The 20,496-nt window shown below is 46.2% G+C and overlaps 1 protein-coding gene across 15 annotated transcripts in view; it reads left to right on the forward strand.

Annotated features, from left to right (window-relative positions):
• The window catches only part of SNX29 (sorting nexin 29), a 557,079-nt gene that overhangs the window by 9,991 nt on the left and 526,592 nt on the right, over positions 1–20,496 (forward strand). For 13 of the 15 annotated variants that reach the window (XR_014235418.1, XR_014235419.1, XR_014235420.1 and 10 more), the window contains exons 2-3: positions 9,899–9,963; positions 12,058–12,110. Coding sequence is in view for 7 of the 15 variants with exons in the window: in XM_082359262.1 (XP_082215388.1) it covers positions 9,899–9,963; positions 12,058–12,110 (118 nt within the window). In the remaining 8 variants the exon portion in view is untranslated. Of the gene's footprint in view, positions 1–9,898; positions 9,964–12,057; positions 12,111–18,542; positions 20,202–20,496 lie in introns of those variants that run through there. The other 2 variants (XM_082359266.1, XM_082359261.1) reach the window with 2 other exon arrangements.

Here is a 20,496-nt window from a genome sequence, read left to right on the forward strand (position 1 = left end):
ACCATGAGGGAAGATACACTTTCTCTTTAAGGTATTTGCACACTGCAGTTTTTCTTTTTTTTTTCTGCAGCAAGGATTGGCAAACTGGGCTGGCCACCTGTTTTGTAAATAAAGCTTTATTGGAACCCAGCCATACCCATTCTTGCTATTGTCTCTGGCTGCTTTTGCACTCTGATTGAGTAGCTGTGACAGGGACCATCTGGCTTGAAAAGCCAAAAATATTTACCATTTTGCTCTTTACAGAAAATATTTGCCGACCTCTGCTCTAGAGGGAATTCTTTGCCCATTTATGAGTCCACTGTTGACCCAGTCTTTGTTCTCAGGCATCACAAGGCCACTTGGATGGCCCGAGCCCATCTGCCTCCAAGCAGAGTCTGCCTCTTTCCATTGTGTGGTGAAGGAAAGTCTGTCCTTTTGTCCTCCTCCAGCTGTGCCACTTTACCCCACAATACTGGGACCCAGTGCCCTGACTTTGGGGGTGAATGATTGTCCATTTTATCTGTTCATGTGCTAATGCAGACAAAACTAGTGCTTCACTCATGCAATGTGCATTGCATGCACGAGGCCATTCTGGTCCTCTCCATTTAAAGCAGCCGCTTGGGGCTTCCCTGGTGGCGCAGTGGTTGAGAATCTGCCTGTTAATGCAGGGGACACGGGTTCGAGCCCCGGTCTGGGAAGATCCCACATGCCGCGGAGCAACTAGGCCCGTGAGCCACAACTACTGAGCCTGCGCGTCTGGAGCCTGTGCTCCGCAACAAGAGAGGCCAGGATAGTGAGAGGCCCGCGCACCGCGATGAAGAGTGGCCCCCACTTGCCGCAACTAGAGAAAGCCCTCGCACAGAAACGAAGACCCAACATAGCAATCAATCAATCAATCAATCAATTAAAAAAAAAAAAAAAAAAAAAAAAAGCAGCTGCTTGAGGGACTACAGAACCGAACCCCGGAGTCTTGATCCAACAGTTGTTGAGTTCCTTCTGTGAGGAGGGGAACCAGAAACACAAATCATCTGAGACAACGCTCCACATGCTCACAGGGCTCCATAAAAATGCCATGTTAATTGCAGTTTTGCAGGGTGCGTTGAACAAATCATATAATATCATTGACTGTATCATGTGTTTGTTATATGTCAGTAAGTCATTTGTTGTGTTCCAGATGTTATGGCCCCTGTGTAGATAATTCGGTGCAGGAGGAGATGGGAACAAAAGGGCCTTTGGCCAGAGCTGGGAACAGCCATTGTGGAAGGGGTGGCCCTCACAGAGGGCCTGGCCGCTCTCGTGAAGGAAGAGCTGTGCTGGACAGGGCAGCAGAGAAATGAGGTGGAGGCTGGAGCGGCACGTGGGAGCAAGGCACGGCTTTTATTAAACTGGGGGGAGGTATTATGACATCCCCATATGCTGTAGGAATTGCACAGATGAGAAGAAAGAATTGACGATGTTGGAAAAAGAGGGACCGTTGCTGGAGTATGTCCTTTTTTTTTTTTTTTTTTTTTAAATATTTATTTATTTATTTATTTTTTATTTATTTATTTTTGGCTGTGTTGGGTCTTCGTTGCTGCGCGTGGACTTTCTCTAGTTGCGGCAAGTGGGGGCTACTCTTCATTGTGGTGCACGGGCTTCTCATTGCGGTGGCTTCTCTTGTTGCAGAGCACGGGCTCTAGGCGCGCGGGCTTCAGTAGTTGTGGCACGTGGGCTCAGTAGTTGTGGCTCACGGGCTCTAGAGCGCAGGCTCAGTAGTTATGGTGCACAGGCTTAGTTGCTCCGTGGCATGTGGGATCTTCCTGGACCAGGGATTGAACCTGTATCCCCTGCATTGGCAGGCAGATTCTTATCCACGGCACCACCAGGGAAGCCCTGGAGTATGTCCTTGAGCAGGTGAGAGGAGATGGGTTTCAGAGCACAAGTAGAGGTTTAAGTTTTTTAGCTTCTCGGAGCCTCAGTTTCATCATCTGCGAAATGGGACAATCAGACTTAAGTTAGGGCAGAATTTCCCAATTGCGGCACTATTGACATTCGGGCTGGATGATTGTTGTGTGCGGCTGTCCTGTACACTGTAGTAGATTCCAGGAGCAGTTCCCTAGTTGTGCCAAAAATGTCTCTAGACATTGCCAAATGCCCTGTTTTGGAGGGGGGGTTGAAATCCTGGTTGAGAATCGCTTCTCGCCACCACTTCTCTGTAGGGCCCCTTATAAGTAAACCTCCTTGAAGCCTCCTTATTTGAGAGTGCCTGCTGTTTCCTGTTAGGGGCCTGCCTGATGCAGAAGGTAAGGACTTACTGGCCTCAGACACTCCCCTCGGTGTAATCAGAAACGTGAGAGAGGAGTGAGCTTGGCTTTTCTCCCCTGTGTTTCAGTGTGCGGTCTGGGCCCTATGGGAAGTCTTGTCCCACCCCTAGGGGACTCCTGCCATGGTGGCTTCTTCGGCTTGGAATGTGCTCTCATCTACCTGTTGCAGTCCTTTCCATAAAGTATTTTCTTACGGAGGTGAATTTCAGATAACGTGAAACCATGTATGCTTTTAATACAATTAGAACAATGAACTGTTAAGTTAGAAATTTAACAATTATATAAACAATTAGCCATTTAAAAATGAACAGTTCAGTGGCAATTTAGTACATTTGTAACGTGCAACCACCGTGTCTGTCTAGTTACAAAGCACTCTCACCACCCCCAGAGGACACCCTGTACCTATTAAGCAGTAGCCTTCTATCTTTATGGGTTTACCTATTCTGTATTCTAGCTCTTCCTGGTTTTTTTTTTTTTTTTTTTTAAATTTTTATTTATTTATTTTATTTTTGGCTGTGTTTGGTCTTCGTTTCTGTGAGAGGACTTTCTCTAGTTGTGGCAAGTGGTGGCCACTCTTCATCGCGGTGCGCGGGCCTCTCACTATCATGGCCTCTCTTGTTGCGGAGCACAGGCTCCAGACGCGCAGGCTCAGTAGTTGTGGCTCACGGGCCTCGTTGCTCCGCGGCATGTGGGATCTTCCCAGACCAGGGCTCGAACCCGTGTCCCCTGCATTGGCAGGCAGATTCTCAACCACTGCGCCACCAGGGAAGCCCCTCTCTTCCTGTTTTTTTAAGCACAGTTCAAGTTCCCGCTTTTTCAGTCAGGCTTCCCTGGCCCCCAGCAGGCCAGCAGTGTGGTGTGGAAGAGGTCAGGCAGATCAGGGTCTCAGCGCTGCTTTGCTGCCTGACCTCGGGCAGAATTCCTGGCCTGCAGTGGGCACCCAAAGAACCTTACCGTCTTTTTCTTTTCTCCGTTATGCCCGCTGAGTGCATTGCAAGGATTGGCCTTCGAGCAGAGAAATGACTTTCCCTCTGCTACTGCATAGAGAGGCAGGGAAATACCGTTGTGTGTGTGTGTGTGCAGACTTGCCCAAGTGACCTAACTCCTCTGTGGACGGGCACCACGATTACCTTGACCTCCTGGGTTGTGGCAGGGATTGGAGAAGGGATATATGTAGAGTGCCTTGGGGGCATCTTGCTGGTTTTCCCCTCCCCACATGGCAGAGAAGCTTTTTCACCTTTACAGTCCCCCAGGGCAGTGAACACAGAGGCCAGGATTGGATTCCTTTGCCTGTGCTCTGGAGAGAAGGAAGCCTGTTGAAAGTACTTGTTAGAGCCAGAGGTATAGGATTGCCCACAACAACAGCAATAATAGTTAATATGTATAAAGTGTTTGGTGTATACCAGGCACTGTTCTAGGTGCATGGTATCCATTCACTCATTAATAGCTGTAGGAGGGGACTTCCCTGGTGGTGCATTGGTTAAGAATCCATCTGCCAATGCAGGGGACATGGGTTTGATCCCACATTCCGCAGAGCAACTAAGCCTGCGCGCCACAACTACTGAGCCTGCATTCTAGGGCCCGCGAGCCACAACTACTGAAGCCCACGCGCCGAGAGCCCTGTGCTCCGCAACAAGAGAAGCTGCCGCAATGAGAAGCCTGCGTGCCGCAACTAGAGAAAGCCTACGCACAGCAACGAAGACCCAGTGCAGCAAAAAAAAAAAAAAAAAAAATTAAAGCTGTAGGAGGTGCAGAGGGGTTAAGTAACTTGTCCTTGGTCACATAGCTGATGATGTAGGATTCGAACCTGCCCTGTCCTACTCTGAATCCCTGCTCTCTCTCCCCAGAAGGTCACTGAAGGCTGGAGATTTGTGGGAAAAATTAGTGTAGGATCTTAAGAATTCTAGTTTTTTTTTTTTTTTTTTAAATTAATAGACTTTTACTTTTTTTTTTAAGTTTTTTTTTTTTTTTAATTTATTTATGGCTGTGTTGGGTCTTCGTTTCTGTGCGAGGGCTTTCTCTAGTTGTGGCAAGCGGGGACCACTCTTCATCGCGGTGCGCAGGCCTCTCACTATCGCGACCTCTCCTTGCGGAGCACAGGCTCCAGACGCGCAGGCTCAGTAATTGTGGCTCACGGGCCCAGCTGCTCCGTGGCACGTGGGATCTTCCCAGACCAGGGCTCGAATCCGTGTCCCCTGCATTGGCAGGCAGACTCTCAACCACTGTGCCACCAGGGAAGCCCTGGGATCTTAAGGATTCTAAACATGAAAGACAACAGCGATGCACCTGAACCAGGTGACTGATTTTCAAACGCAGGTGATTTCTAAGTTAGAGCCTCAGGAGATCACTGCATTTCTCTGACAGGTTTGTGGACCCTGGGTGTATTCCCTGGGGTGCCTTTCTGTTTTCTATTTTCATTTTGATGGAAGCCTGTTCTGTGAATCACTTTGCTTTATATCTGAAACGAACACAATATTGTAAATCAACTATACTCCAATTAAAAAAAAAAAAAAAAAAAGAAGCCTATTCTGGCTCATCTGGTTGATAGTGTTGACTCAGGGCTACCCTTACAGAAGGAAGGAAGCCGAAAGGCTGGGGTTTCATAGAGAAATCATTCCTGAACTGGCAGTGGGGCTGTCATTGCAGGTTTGTTACAGGGGTTGAGGGTGAGCAAGATTTCACAGATGGCCGAGGCAGCGGACTTGAAATTGAATCCTTCCTTCAGCACTTCCATGGGTGAAGGTCTTTTCCTCTCAGCCCCGGTGCTCTGTTGAGTGGAGCCACCTTTCCTTCTTTGTCAAGGATTACATGCCAGTCAGTTAATGGCTTAGCCCACAGTTGAGGCTCAGTAGGTGGGCACTGGCTCCCTGCTCCTCTTGGGTGGTTGCAGCCGTTGAGGCTGGAAGATTCTTCTTGCCCTGGGAGGGGTCCTGTATTCTCCTCTTGGTCCCTGGGAGAAGGTAGGAAAGAGCCCGGTAGCATCGATTGCTCTGCCTGCCTGTCTCCGCAGACACCCCACACTCGCAGACTGCAGAGCTAGGAGGGGGTGATCTCATGCAGAAACCAGTGCCCGGAGAAGGGAAGTGACTGTCCGAGTCACGTGACCAGCAAGCAGCCCGGCCGGGATGAGAACTCCTGATGCCTTGTGACTTCCCACTAGCGCTCCTTCCACTGTTCCTCATGGCCATGGGCCTCCTGGGCACCTCCTGCCGTCAGTGAATGCTCCCAAGGCCGCCCGTGCTCCCTCTGCCCTACGAGACCCCCTTCTCTTCATCCCCGTTCAGGCCTGGGATGGCCACAGGTGCCTTTTCAGGGGTCAGGACTGTCTTTTTCAAGTGCACTTCTTGTCTGGGGAGAGATCGCATCAGCGAGGGTGGGTGTGTGGTGGGCTGAGACCTGCACAACCTCAGGCTGTTTCTCTCTAGAGAACAGGCTTTCTTCCCACGGTGGAGGGGCTTTGCAGGGTGAGGCAGAGGAGGCTGCTGACCTTTCTATAGAAAGCAGTGGAACGAGTTCCGTCGCAGAGATCTGGGATCATCATGCGTATCATTAGGGGTAGGTGCTGTATCCTTGCTCTTCACGGTGGGTCAGGCACCAGCAGCATCAGCGTCACCTGGGACCTTGTGAGAGAGACAGAACCCCAGGCCCCACCCAGCCCTTCTGAATTAGAGCCTGCCTGGAGATGCGTGTGCACATGAAAGCTTGAGCGTTACTGCGCTAACAATTATCAGGAGTGAGATGATGGAGATTTTTATTTTCTTTGTATATTTCCCCCCGATTTGTTATTATTGTATTTTTTCACATGAAGTACTTTTTTTTTAAAATTGTGGTAAAATACACATAACAGAGTTTGCCATCTGAACCATTTTTTAAAAAAATTAATTAATTTATTTATTTTTGACTGTGTTGGGTCTTCGTTTCTGTGCGAGGGCTTTCTCTAGTTGCCGCAAGCGGGGGCCACTCTTCATTGTGGTGCGCGGGCCTCTCACTATTGCGGCCTCTCTTGTTGCGGAGCACAGGCTCCAGACGCGCAGGCTCAGCAATTGTGGCTCACGGGCCTAGTTGCTCCACGGCATGTGGGATCTTCCCAGACCAGGGCTCGAACCCGTGTCCCCTGCATTGGCAGGCGGATTCTCAACCACTGCGCCACCAGGGAAGCCCTTAACCATTTTTAAGCGTACAGTTTGGTGGTGTTAAATACCTTCACACTGCTGGGCAGCGTCCCCACCATCCATCCCCACGACTCTTTTCATCCTGTTAAACTGCAGATGTGTAGCTATTAAACCCTAACCCCCATTCTCTCCCCTCCCCTCCCCCTGACAGCCACCATTATACTTTCTTTCTCTATGATTTTGATTGCTCTTAGTTAGTACCTCATATAAGTGGAATCATGTGGTATTTATCTCTCTGTGTCTGGTGTGTTTCACTTAGCATAAAGTCCTTAAGGCTCATCTGTGTTGTAGCATATTGCAGAGTTTCCTTCCTTTTTAAGGCTGAATAATATCTATTGTATGTATATGCATACATATTTTGCTTATCCATTCATCTGTCAGTATACACTTGGGTTGCTTCCACACTTTAGCTACTGAGAATAATGCTGCTGTGAACATAAGCATACAAATATCTCTTCAAGACCCTGTTTTCAATTCTTTTGTGTATATACCCAGAAATGCTGGGTTATATGATAGTTCTATCACATGCGTTACTTTCATGATCAGAAAGAATAGCAAAAGCACTTCAGGGGGGAAAACCTTGTCGAGTTTCCAGTTGGCATTGCCCAAGGGCAGGTAGAGTTGTTGGGTGCAGTACTTGGAAAAAGGAAGAAAGCAAGCCTGACTTCCCAGTTGTGGTGTTAGAGAAGAGCTGAAACTGGACCTTCTGCTAAACGGAGAGCAGGATGATTTGATAGACACAGGTGTCAAGAGCGATGTTGAGGGCCTAGGGTCGGCGGGGTCTCTAGCCATCCTGAGTGACGCTTCAAGATGGCCTCTGGTCTGGTGGGAAGGATGCGTGAGCTATCCTTTCTCAAGACCTCTTCCAGAAAAAATAACAGTGGCAGAGTTTGGGAAGTCAGCTGTATTCCTGTGTGTCCATGGAGAGTCTACTGACTGGTTTGACCTCCGGGCCTGGGGTGAGGCAGGAGCCCGTGTGGTAGTCCTAACAACCCTTGAGGGGCACGATCTCCAGTCGGGGTCACCATTCCACCTATTTTTTTCTTAAGTGTTTTTTAAAAAAATTAATTAATTAACTATTAATTTTTGGCTGCATTGGGTCTTCATTGCTGTGAGCAGGCTTTTCTCTAGTTGTGGTGAGTGGGGGCTACTCTTCGTTGCGGTGCGCGGGCTTCTCATTGCGGTGGCTTCTCTTGTTGCAGAACATGGACTCTAGGCGTGCAGGCTTCAGTAGTTGTGGCTGTGGCACGCGGGCTCAGTAGTTGTGGCGCATGGGCTTAATTGCTCCGCGGCATGTGAGATCTTCCCGGACCAGGGTTCGAACCTGTGTCCCCTGCATTGGCAGGTGGATTCTTAACCACTGCACCACCAGGGATGTCCAACGGTTCCAACTCTTAGTATTCAAATACAGAACAAAACCTAAACCCATTATCATGGCCCACAAGACCTTTGTTACTGGCCCCTGCCTGTCTGTCTTTGCTTCCCCTTTTCTGCTTTTTGCTCAAGTCATAAGAGGCTTCCTTTGGGTCCTGGAAGACCAGAAGCCAAGCTGTTCTCTCCTCTCTTCCCTGGCCGTTTGCTGTGCCTGGAATGCTGGTCTTCCATATCTTTCCATGGCTGCTCCTTCTTGTTCTAAAGGGCTCAGCTCAGATATTACGTGTGCAGAGAGGCCTTCCCTGACTGCCCCGGCTGACGTGGCCCTCTTGCTTCCTCCCTGTCATCACCCCATTTAGTTTTTCTTTCTAGTATGACTCTCTAACATCATCTTTATTAGTTTACTTAGGAGCTATTTGTTTCTTCCTGAGAGAATTTTCGCTCCATGAGAAGACGGTTCTTTTATACCATTTAACCCCTGTGTCCCCAGCACTTAGAACATTGCCTGGCACACAGTAGAAGGTAAATAATTACCGAGTGGGTCAATGCATGTAATTGCTTGTCTTCTCTGAGCTTCAGTTTCCCCATCTGCAATTCAGGGATCCTAATACCTGGCTGGTAGGGTGGTCGTGAAAATTACAGGGCACAATGCATTCAGAGGACTCAGTTTTGTGCCTGGTATGCAGGAAGTTCTCACCACACGGTCACAGTTGTTAGCAAGCGGGTGGCCCTGGCATGACTTACATGAATCACTGACCATCTCTAAGGTGATGCCCTGCTGGTACTCCCTGGTGAAGCCCAGGCTGAGTTGCCCAAGAGAGAAGCAGCTCAGTGGCAATTCAAGGCCTGCAGTGTGGAGCATCTGCCCTTGTACAAACTCTAAATTTGGGTCTCCTTTGAAACAACTGTGTTCTGTGTCTGGTGCATCATAATATGTAGCTGTGTCTCTGTTGATTGGAGTCACTGGGTCTCTTGTGGAGCATCAGATGTGGTTCTGACAGTGGTCTGCCTGGGGCTTTGAAGTGTCCTTGCCCCACACCCTCTTAAATGGGAGTTTGGTGTATGCCATGTGTATCAGTTGAGAATGCTTTTGGCTGTAAGTAACAGCCCAATCAATGTACAATGCTTGAACGAATGGAACTGTTTGTTGTGTGAAAGGTATGAGATTTCTAGCTTTGGTTCAGCAGCAAAATGACATCGGGGCTGGTGTCTCTGTGATTCTCTTGGCCTTCGCTGCAGGCTTGTTGCCTCAAGGTAGCAAGATGCTGCTCTGGCTCCACCCGATGTGTTTACGATTAAGGCACGAAGGATGGAAGAAGGAGCGAAGCCGTTAACATCTGTTCTTTTATAAGGATGGCATAATTTCCCCAGATCCCTCCCAGTGCTCTCTGCTTACATGTCATTAGCTAGAACTTCTTACGGGCAGCCTTACAAGAGAGGCTGAGAACAGGAGTAATTAGGTTTTTCATGGAAAAATGATGTTGGAGATGATGGTGAGGTCAGCCAACAAGCAGTGCCTGCCATACTAGGAAACTTACATTTTTAGTTAGACTATTGGTTCTCAACTGGGGGCAATTGTGTTCCCCAGAGGACATTTGGCAGTATCTGGAGAAATTTTTGTTGCCACAGCTAGGGTGTGTGTGTGTGTGTGTGTGTGTGTGTCTGTGTGTGTCTGTGTGTGTGTCTGTGTCTGTGTGTGCACACGCTAATGGTGTCTAGTGGGTAGAGGCCAGGGATGCTGACAGACATCTTAACAATTCACAGGGCAGCCACAGAGAATTATCTGGTCCAAATGTCAGTGACACCAAGGTCGAGAAACACTGAGTTAGACCATTCCAGTAACATCATCCAAATTTGGGGAACACTAGTTTAGCTGCTTTCCTGGGTTGCAGTAACAGGAAAGTGGTCAAACTTCATTGTAATGATGTAGATTATTGATACCTGGTCTTGTTATTGATTTTACTAAAGAGAAGGCTGATGCTAGTTGGGCACAGCCGTACACTGCATGTCAGAGAGTCTTAATAGAAAGCGAATGTCAAACAAAACTAATTAAGCCTCATTGCATTTTAGGATCACAGAACAATGACATGAAAAGACAATTTCTGCTGGAGCGACTGCTGGATGCAGTGAAACAGGTAAGAAGAAAGCTCACGTTTGACTTTGCGGTCAGGTCATATTGTCAGATGATCAATGAAGAAGTCATTCCTGCCCTTCTATCTACACAGACTTCCTCCCACTTTGTATCTGGGAACGGTGAGGCTAATCGTTTTCCCCAGCAAATGATAGTGATCAGTGGTAGGGACAAAGGAGCTCCTGTGTCCTGACTTCCTGGAGACCCCCTGGAGGACCCGGCCCCATCCTTCACAGATGTCCCCTTGAGAAGGGCATTGAGTGGGTTTCAGAGCCTCATTTCCAAGCAGTTGTGTTTTAGGGCAACTCCTAAGGGTGCTGCAGTCATGGTTGGAGTTAGGACCCCGTGAGCACAAGAACAGAAGTGAGGCCGTGCTCAGGCTCATGTGGATCCCGCGGGTGGGCTCTGCTTGGTTTGGCTGATGCTGTTTCTGATGCCTGGCTTTTGGCTGGGTGTGGAAGCGAGCTTTGACATGAGGCTGGCATCAGTTTGCTTGCTTGCAGCTACCAGACAGGCATCATTTCTTGCATATTCATCGCGTGCCTGATTCTCTGCCAAGTGCTTTACATCTAATCCTTCCAACCACCCCGTGAGATAGTTCTTGCAAATATTGCCATTTTACAGATGAAGAAACTGAAGAACTGAAGCTCAGGTCTGATAACTTGCTGCCGACGTCATAGTTAATAAGCAGCAGAGCTAGGATCCAGACCTAGGAATTCACATTTTGGAAGAGGCGACTGGCAACTATCTGCGTGTAATCACGATGTAGGGAGATAAATATGTACTTTAATGGAAGTGTCTGTTAAGTGTCGATGTGAGTCCAGAGAATTTAGCATCTGCGCAAGCCTCGAGGCATCCAGGTATGGTGGGAAGGACACAGACTCGGGTGTAGCTGAGGTTGAAGGCCAGCTTCATCTCTTCACAGCTGTGTGTGCTGGGGCAACTCACCCAGCCTCTCTGAGCGTCCTTCTTCTCTTTAATTGGGTTACCGATCTCTATAGGGCTGTTGATGGAATTGCATTTGTTAAAGTGGGTGAAGGGCCATGGCCAGCGCCTGTTCCACAATAAATGCACAACCCACATTATTAGTTTCTTCTTTCTTTGCTCCAGAAATGGAAAGTAAAATAAGAAGATGAAGAGTTAAGTCAAGCCACGTCAAATGTAGCAGTTAAACAGAAATAACTTGGATCTTCTGCCTAGAGCTGCTAGTATTATTTTGGGGGGTGAAATTGTTGTATATATGCCTTTTAAAAATCAACTTTATTGTGGTATAATTTGCATACAATAAAATATAGCAATTTTAAGTGTGCAGTTCCATGAGTTTTGACAACAGTATCATTTAAATGTCTATACACACACACACACACACACACACACACACACACACACACACACACACGATAATAAGTTCAGGAATCTTGCAAACGTGCTACCCACAGTGGAGATTCTACACTTTGGAAAGAGTAGTGGAGAGGGGTGATGGTTGCACAATATTGTGAAGTGAATTGAATTGCATAACTAAAAATGGTTAAAATGGTAAATTTTATGTTGTCTATATTTCAGCACAGTTAAAAAAAAAAAAAAGAGCAGTTTGCTTTTGTTTCCACCCTCCCTGGGTGAATTGTGGTTCAGCACAACCAGATGACTTGTCTGAAGCTTGATTTATGCTGTCATAACTTTACAGCCAGCCATAACAACTTTGGGCCCTGTCAGAAGGGACCCATCATCACAGATTTGTGGAAGTTTTGATTACTGCCTGTTAAGAGCTCTGTGTTATTGACAGTCAGCTGCTGACAGATAGAAGAAGCTTCCTAGATAATCTGCAGGAGGCCGTGTGCTTCTGTTTTCCTCTCAGCGTTGTCTTTGCACAAGGCTCACTTCTCTACGAGCTGGAGATAAGGGCTTCCTTCAAGTGGCGGCTGGAAGGCTGGGGTGCCCGCCGTCTTATGTCTTGGGCTGACCCCCAGGGCATGGGAACACCCTGACTTGGCACCCAGAGTTCCTGGCCTCGTGTCCCCCGCGACCCTGAAAGCCTGTGGGGGAGGTTTAGTATGTCCCATCCCAACAGCTGATCTCAGCAGCTTCTTTTTCTGTGCAGTGCCAGATCCGCTTTGGAGGGAGAAAGGAGATCGCCTCGGATTCCGACAGCAGGTAAATATGTAGCTTCTGAAACCCTTTACCTTCAAAGACCAAAAAGGTGGCCAGAGATTGACCGGCTTCTGTAGTCTGCCGCTGCAGCCAGGTGGGGCAGTGATCGCATTTGGGGGATCTGTAGATCATCTGTGCTGTGACTGCTTGTCTAAAGTATTTCCAGCTTCCTGTCATTCTCCTTCTAGGAACCTACTCTGAGTGAATTCCTTGAAATGACTTTCCGCATGAAGTTATTTTCACGGTAATTTAATAATGATGAAAACTCAGAAATCTGAATGCTCAACAATTGGGAAATGGTGAATAAACTACAGTGCATCGGTAGAATGGAACGTTATATAGCCATTACGTTGATGTCCATACAGAATTTGTTTTAAGCAGAAAAATGCAAATGTAGTGATTTAAAAATAATATATTTAGTAAAAGTAAGAAGAGCAGGATACAGAGTTAACATGGATTCACAGTGATCCTCGCTATGTGAAACAACAACTCTGGCAAAAAACACACCAAAATGTGAATAGAGGTCATGTTGAGGTTAAGACTTGGGAATCTTTATACTTTCTGATACTTCTTTCATGTTTTATACTGTGATCATGTGTCCCTTCTATAATTAAAAAAAAAAAGTCCTAAAAATGGCCATTGACCTTCATGACCCTTCATGACCTGACATGACTGCATAAGCTTATAACACCGCCTAGGAGGAGAAGCACATGTTTTGGCGAAGGTAAGAGACACAGGCATTTGCTGGAAATGCCCAGTGAAGTCGTTCAGGGCTAATTCATGCTCTGCAGCCTTGGAGGGGCAGGAGGAACATTCCCGCAAAGGAAGGGGAGGGACGGGAGCTCACTTGCTCAGCATTCGCCTCATCCTGGAGACTGCGAGTGTTCCCCACCCTCTGACCCTGACCCACCCAGCCCAGCCAGTTCCCTTCTCTGTCCTTCCAGAACCTTTCTCTTTGTGACACTTTACCAGCCATGAGCAGTGGGTGTAGCGCTACATTTTAATCGAGCTATGGGGACTATTTGAAACCGGTGCAGATTTACAGTTCTCCCCACCCTTACACTCTCTGCTGCTTCTTTCTCAGTTTTTCTCCATAACACCAACTAACAACTATCCATTATGCTTTTTAATTTTGTTTCTTTCTGTCGCCCGTACCATAACAGCGGGCAGGGATGTTTGGCTGTCATGTTCACGGGTGTATCCCCAGTGCCTAGAAGCATCTAGAAGGTGCTCACGGAGATTCGTTGTCTGGTTGAGTGTGTGCGTGGCTTTGTACCACACATGGTCAAGTGTTTTTTTATTTTTAAATGTTTATTTATTTATTTGGCTGCCTCGGGTCTTAGTTGTAGCATGTGGGATCTTTGTTGCGGCACATGGGATCTTCATCGCAGCATGTGGGATCTTTTGTTGTGGCGGGTGAGCTCTTCGTTGTGGTGTGTGGGCTCCAGGGTGCATGGGTTCAGTAGTTGTGGCACACAGGCTCCCTAGTTGTGGCGCACGGGCTCTAGGGTGCGCGGGCTCAGTAATTGCAGCACGTGGGCTTAGTTGCCCCGTGGCATGTGGGATCTTATTTACCCGACCAGGGATCGAACCCGAGTCCCTTGCATTGGAAGGCAGTTTCTTAACTACTGCACCACCAGGGAAGTCCCTGGTCAAGTGTTTAAAGAGGTTGTGGGCTTGGAGGGCAGAGGGGCAGCTTCTCCATTTTTTTCTTTCTCAGTGTTTTGCACAGACATTCTGTGCCCGTCACACATTAGGTTCTCTGTATGTTTGTGGCATTAGATCATTAAACTGAATTTTTGCTTCAGTTCTTCCTGAGGGCTTACTGTGGGGCCTGGCCTCCGTCAGCACAGGGGTTCTCATTTTGGAACCCAAGGTCCACCTGCATGAGAATGAGAGGCTTATTAATTAATAATGCAATTCTGTACCCCATCCTAGATCTCCTGAACCAGGAGGTGTGTATGTGCGAGTGTGTGCGTGCATTTGTGTGTATGGGTGTGTGGGTGTGTGGGTGTATGTAGTCAGGAGTTCTTTATCACTTTTCTTCATAATTATTCTTTTCATTTCCTGAGAGAGAGAACCCATTTCTGAATGTTAGGTTAACGTGTTGTTATATAATAGAGCTTACTATTACAACTTTTATTATGTAAACTGTTGTGTTTTATAGTAGAATTAACAAAGTTAATTCCTTCCATGGTAACTGGTTTCCGGCTAAAAGGAGTATCCTGCTTAATAACGATAATGATAGTTACTATCTCTCACTGTTCCAGCTGCCCTTTGTTCGTGTCGCCTCTTAGCCTCAGTGCAGCCTCAGGAGGAGCAGCGGTGTAGTTCTTTACAGATAAGAAAACAGAGGCTCAGAGAGGGCAAGTAAGACAGCCTAGGTGAGTCATCTCGGGGATGTTAGAGTTGGAGGTTGGACCCTAGCTTTTTGGGCTCCAAAGTCTATTCTTTCTCTGTTATATCACCTTTAGCGATTATATCGGTTTGGAAGCTGGGTTTAAAAAATTTTTTTGTTTTCTCCCCCCTAGAGGGTTCCTTCTCAATATCAGAGTCTTGGTCTCATCTTGCAATGTGTTTGGCTAAAGGTGGCACCACCTTCATGTAGGAAAGGTCACATCGGTGTCCTTATTCTGTGAGAAAGTTTAACCTCAAGAGGGAAAGTCAGTGAATATTTTAAAACAACTGTCGTGAAGTCTGAAAAGGAAGATAAGTCACCTCTCTCCTCACCCCTGACAAATGGCCTGGCACCGGAATGGATCTCAAATCCGTTCGCTTCTCTCCAGCTCTCCGGCCGTTGCCCTGTCCCAGTCACCACGTGGCTCCCAGGACAGTTGCCGTGGACCCGCCACCGGTTTCCTTCTTGGCCTGCCTCCTGTGCATTGAGAGGGTTCTGCAGAGCACGGATTCCCACCGGTCACTCCCCCATGGAAAACCTTCCACTGGCTTCCCTTTGCTTTGGGAAAAAGGCCCACATCCTTAGCAGCCTAGAGGGCCCCATACCTCTCCCCTGGCTCTCTGCTCCTGCCACCCTGCCCTGGCCTTTCTGTTTTTTGTTTTTTGTTCTTAAAGCCTTTCAGTAATTTTTCAGGGAAACCTTCCAGACCCCTGATATGAGTCCTCCACACTCCTCTCCAGCCCTGGCCATCTGGACCTGTTTTCCTTGCTCTGTACCATGGACTGGCAAACTCTTTCTGTTAAGGCCTGGATTTGGCCTCAGGCTGTATTTTGCTGACCCCTGCTCTGTACTGTTAGAGTCTATAAACCTCTGTTTCTCATTACTACACGTCTGTGTGATGAATCGATTACATCTGTCTGCTCAACTGGATGACCAGCTGGAGAGAAGCCTGTTTTGCCCACACTACGTCCACAGCGCCTGACACATAGTAAGTGCTTAGTAAGTACTTATTGGATTACTCATTTGTTCAGCAGTTAGTTACTGAACGCCGACTTGGTGTCACAGACACTGGGGCTTTCCAAATACTTCAGACAGATTTCTACCCCTCAGGTGGCTTCGTGTCCACCTGGGAACATAGTCCAGTGAGGCAGTGATCACAACATGCGACGCCGAGGGCCATGTCCAGGGGGCTGTCGGATGCCCTGGGCAGGCTGGTGCGAAGGTTCATGGGCTCTCAAGGCCTGAATCTGGTGCTTCCCCTTTCCAGCTGCATCACTAACTTTTCTAAGCCCAAGAATTAGGTCTACTGTGATACTGTGATTTATAATAAGAAATACACATGATTGTTCTTTGCCCCATTCCTGGTACTGAGCTCCTAAAACCCCAGGAATTTCCAAAGTGGTGATAGCCAGAAAGGTGTCTTTTGTTATGTTAATGTAGTGATTTCTGGAAAGCACCAGAAGTTGGAGGCTGGTTGCCAGGAGAACCAACCACATGATTAGAGGGCTGGAACTTTCAGTCCCATCTCACCACCTCTAGGGAGGGGAGAGGGGCTGGAGATGGAGTTCAGTTGCCAATGGTCAATGATTTAATCAATCAAGCCTATATAATGAAGCCTCCATAAAAACCCAAGAGGACGGGGTTCAGAGAGCATCTGGGTCGGTGAATACTTGGAAGTGCGAGGAGAGTGGTGTGCTGGGAGAGGGCCTGGAAGCTCTGTGCTCTTTTCCCATACCTTTCTTCCATCTGGCTGTTCCTGAGTTATATCCTTTTTTTTTTTTTTTAACATCTTTATTGGAGTATAATTCCTTTACAATGGTGTGTTAGTTTCTGCTTTATAACAAAGTGAATCAGCTATACATATACATATATCCCCATATCCCCTTCCTCTTGCGTCTCCCTCCCACCCTCCCTATCCCACCCTTCTAAGTGGTCACAAAGCACCGAGCTGATCTCCCTGTGCTATGTGGCTGCTTCCCACTAGCTATCAATTTTACATTTGGTAGTGTATATATGTCCATGCCACTCTCTCACTTCGTCCCAGCTTACCCTTCCCCCTCCCCATGTCCTCAAGTCCATTCTCTACGACTGCGTCTTTATTCCTGTCCTGCCCCTAGGTTCTTCAGAACCTTTTATTTTTATTTTTTTTTTAGATTCCATATATATGTGTTAGCATATGGTATTTGTTTTTCTCTTTCTGATTTCCTTCACACTGTGTGACAGCCTTTAGGTCCATCCAACTCACTACAAATAACTCAATTTCATTTCTTTTTATGGCTGAGGAATATTCCATTGTATATATGTGCCACATCTTCTTTATCCATTCATCTGTCGATGGACACTTAGGTTGCTTCCATGTTCTGGCTATTGTAAATAGAGCTGCAGTGAACATTGTGGTACATGACTCTTTTTGAATGATGGTTTTCTCAGGGTATATGCCCAGTAGTGGGATTGCTTGGTCGTATGGTAGTTCTATTTTTAGTTTTTTAAGGAACCTCCATACTGTTCTCCATAGTGGCTGTATCAATTTACATTCCCACCAACAATGCAAGAGGGTTCCCTTTTCTCCACACCGTCTCCAGCATTTATTGTTTGTAGATTTTTTGATGATGGCCAGTCTGACCGGTGTGAGGTGATACCTCATTGTAGTTGTGATTTGCATTTCTCTAATGATTAGTGATGCTGAGCATTCTTTCATGTGTTTGTTGGCAATCTGTATATCTTCTTTGGAGAAATGTCTATTTAGGTCTCCTGCCCATTTTTGGATTGGGTTGTTGGATTTTTTGATATTGAGCTGCATGAGCTGCTTGTAAATTTTGGAGATTAATCCTTTGTCAGTTGCTTCATTTGCAAATATTTTCTCCCATTCTGAGGGTTGTCTTTTCGTCTTGTTTAAGGTTTCCTTTGCTGTGCAAAAGCTTTTAAGTTTCATTAGGTCCCATTTGTTTATTTTTGTTTTTATTTCCATTTCTGTAGGAGATGGGTCAAAAAGGATCTTGCTGTGGTTTATGTCATAGAGTGTTCTGCCTATGTTTTCCTCTTAAGAGTTTTATAGTGTCTGGCCTTACATTTAGGTCTTTAATCCATTTTGAGTTTATTTTTGTGTATGGTGTTAGGGAGTATTCTAATTTCATTCTTTTACATGTAGCTGTCCAGTTTTCCCAGCACCACTTATTGAAGAGGCTGTCTTTTCTCCATTGTATATTCTTGCCTCCTTTATCAAAAATAAGGTGACCATATGTGCGTGGGTTTATCCCTGGGTTTTCTATCCTGTTCCATTGATCTATATTTCTGTTTTCATGCCAGTACCATACTGTCTTGATTACTGTAGCTTTGTAGTATAGTTTGAAGTCAGGGAGCCTGATTCCTCTAGCTCTGTTTTTCTTTCTCAAGATTGCTTTGGGGGCTTCCCTGGTGGCGCAGTGGTTGAGAATCTGCCTGCCAATGCTGGGGACACGGGTTTGAGCCCTGGTCTGGGAAGATCCCACATGCCACGGAGCAACTAGGCCCGTGAGCCACAGCTACTGAGCCTGCGCGTCTGGAGCCTGTGCTCCGCAACAAGAGAGGTCGTGACGGTGAGAGGCCTGCGCACAGTGATGAAGAGTGGCCCCCACTCGCCACAACTAGAGAAACCCCTCACACAGAAACGAAGACCCAACACAGCCAAAAATAAATAAATAAATAAATTTAAAAAAAAAGAAAAAAAAAGATTTCTTTGGCTATTCAGGGTCTTTTGTGTTTCCATACAAATTGTGAAATTTTTTTGTTCTAGGTCTGTGAAAAATGCCATTGGTAGTTTGATAGGGATTGCATTGAATCTGTAGATTGCTTTGCCTAGTATAGTCATTTTCACAATGTTCATTCCTCCAATACAAGAACATGGTATATCTCTCCATCTGTTTGTATCATCTTTAATTTCTTTCATCAGTGTCTAATAGTTTTCTGCATACAGATCTTTTGTCTCCTTAGGTAGGTTTATTTCTAGGTATTTTTTTCTTTTTGTTGCAGTGGTAAATGGGATTGTTTTCTTAATTTCTCTTTCAGATTTTTCATCATTAGTATATAGGAATGCAAGAGATTTCTGTGCATTAATTTTGTATCCTGCTACTTTACCAAATTCATTGATTAGCTCTAGTAGTTTTCTGGTAGCATCTTTAGGATTCTCTATGTATAATATCATGTCATCTGCAAACAGTGACAGCTTTACTTCTTCTTTTCCGATTTGGATTCCTTTTATTTCTTTTTCTTCTCTGATTGCTGTGGCTAAAACTTCCAAAACTATGTTGAATAATAGTGGTGAGAGTGGACAACCTTGTCTTGTTCCTGATCTTAGAGGAACTGGTTTCAGTTTTTCACCATTGAGAATGATGTTGGCTGTGGGTTTGTCATATATGGTCTTTATTATGTTGAGGTAAGTTCCCTCTATGCCTACTTTCTATGCCTACCCATCATAAATTGGTGTTGAATTTTGTCGAAAGCTTTCTCTGCATCTATTGAGATGATCATATGGTTTTTCTCCTTCAATTTATTAATATGGTTTTTCACTTTGATTGATTTGCATATGTTGAAGAATCCTTGTATTCCTGGGATAAACCCCACTTGATCAGGGTGTATGATCCTTTTAATGTGCTGTTGGATTCTGTTTGCTAGTATTTTGTTGAAGATTTTTGCAGCTATGTTAATCAATGATATTGGCCTGTAGTTTTCTTTCTTTGTGACATCCTTGTGTGGTTTTGGTATCAGGGTGATGGTGGCCTCATAGAATGAGTTTGGGAGTGTTCCTCCCTCTGCTGTATTTGAGAAGGATAGGTGTTAGCTCTTCTGTAAATGTTTGATAGAATTCGCCGGTGAAGCCATCTGGTCCTGGGCTTTTGTTTGTTGGAAGATTTTTAATCACAGTCTCAATTTCAGTGCTTGTGATTGGTCTGTTTATATTTTCTACTTCTTCCTGGTTTGGTCTCAGACGGTTGTGCTTTTCTAAGAATTTGTCCATTTCTTCCAGGTTGTCCATTTTATTGGCATAGAGTTGCTTGTAGTAATTTCTCATGATCCTTTGTATTTCTGTGGTATCAGTTGTTACTTCTCCTTTTTCATTTCTAATCTGGATGCCATTTTAAATTTACCATCTTAGGAAAAGTTCTAGGCAGGACTGTGAGGGGTTGGCTTCTGGTTGCAGCTGGTGAGTCTCGCTGGTTGGATGAATATCAGTAGGAACCTTGGAAAGGATGGTACACTGGTGTATCTGCCAGGACTCTTTGGTAACAGGCAACAGAAATTTACTCCAGTTGAGGATATTGTGAGCTCATGGAATTGATGACAGGTCAGGTTTGGAAACAGGAAGGAGTCAAAGCAGCTTTGGAAGTCTCCTAACCTGGAAACAGGGTCCGTGAAATGGTCTCCTAGCAGGAATGGTCCAGTTAAGGCCCTGCTGCAGGAGTGGACACCAGCTGTTTCCTGACTCGCTCTCATTCTGCCCAAGGTTGGCATTCCAGGGAGGAGGCACCTGAGTGACCAGTCTCAGGTCACGTGGCCGCCTCCTGGCGACCAGCAGAAGGATTGGCTGATGGAGCTTCCTGGGACCCTGTTGACTTAGATAGTGCGAAGATGTCTGCTTGGGTTCATCATCGTCCCCCCAAGACAGTATTTAGTAAGGAAGACATAACCCTTCAGAATGAAATCTGGGTGCTGTTAGGAAGGTGGAGTGAATATAGGGAGGCAGAATGCACAGCAGTTGTCCCTGTCACTGCCATATCATAATCTTTCCCATGACAGTTCTGTGTGGTTTGAAAATACCTGTAGGCAGTGGAATGGGGCTGGAGCACAGACTGCATATTTTCCCAGCTTGGTCCTCACTCTCTACCACATCCCTTCTTGTTTTCCTAGCACGGAGTTTCCCCAAATGAGAGATTTGTATCATTGCAGGTACTTAACATTATTTTAAGTGTTAAATATCACAGCATTACATTCCTTTCAATTGCCCAGTAGCTCAGT

Source organism: Balaenoptera borealis, assembly GCF_965194805.1.
Source record: "Balaenoptera borealis genome assembly, chromosome: 16".
Classification (NCBI taxonomy): domain Eukaryota; kingdom Metazoa; phylum Chordata; class Mammalia; order Artiodactyla; family Balaenopteridae; genus Balaenoptera; species Balaenoptera borealis.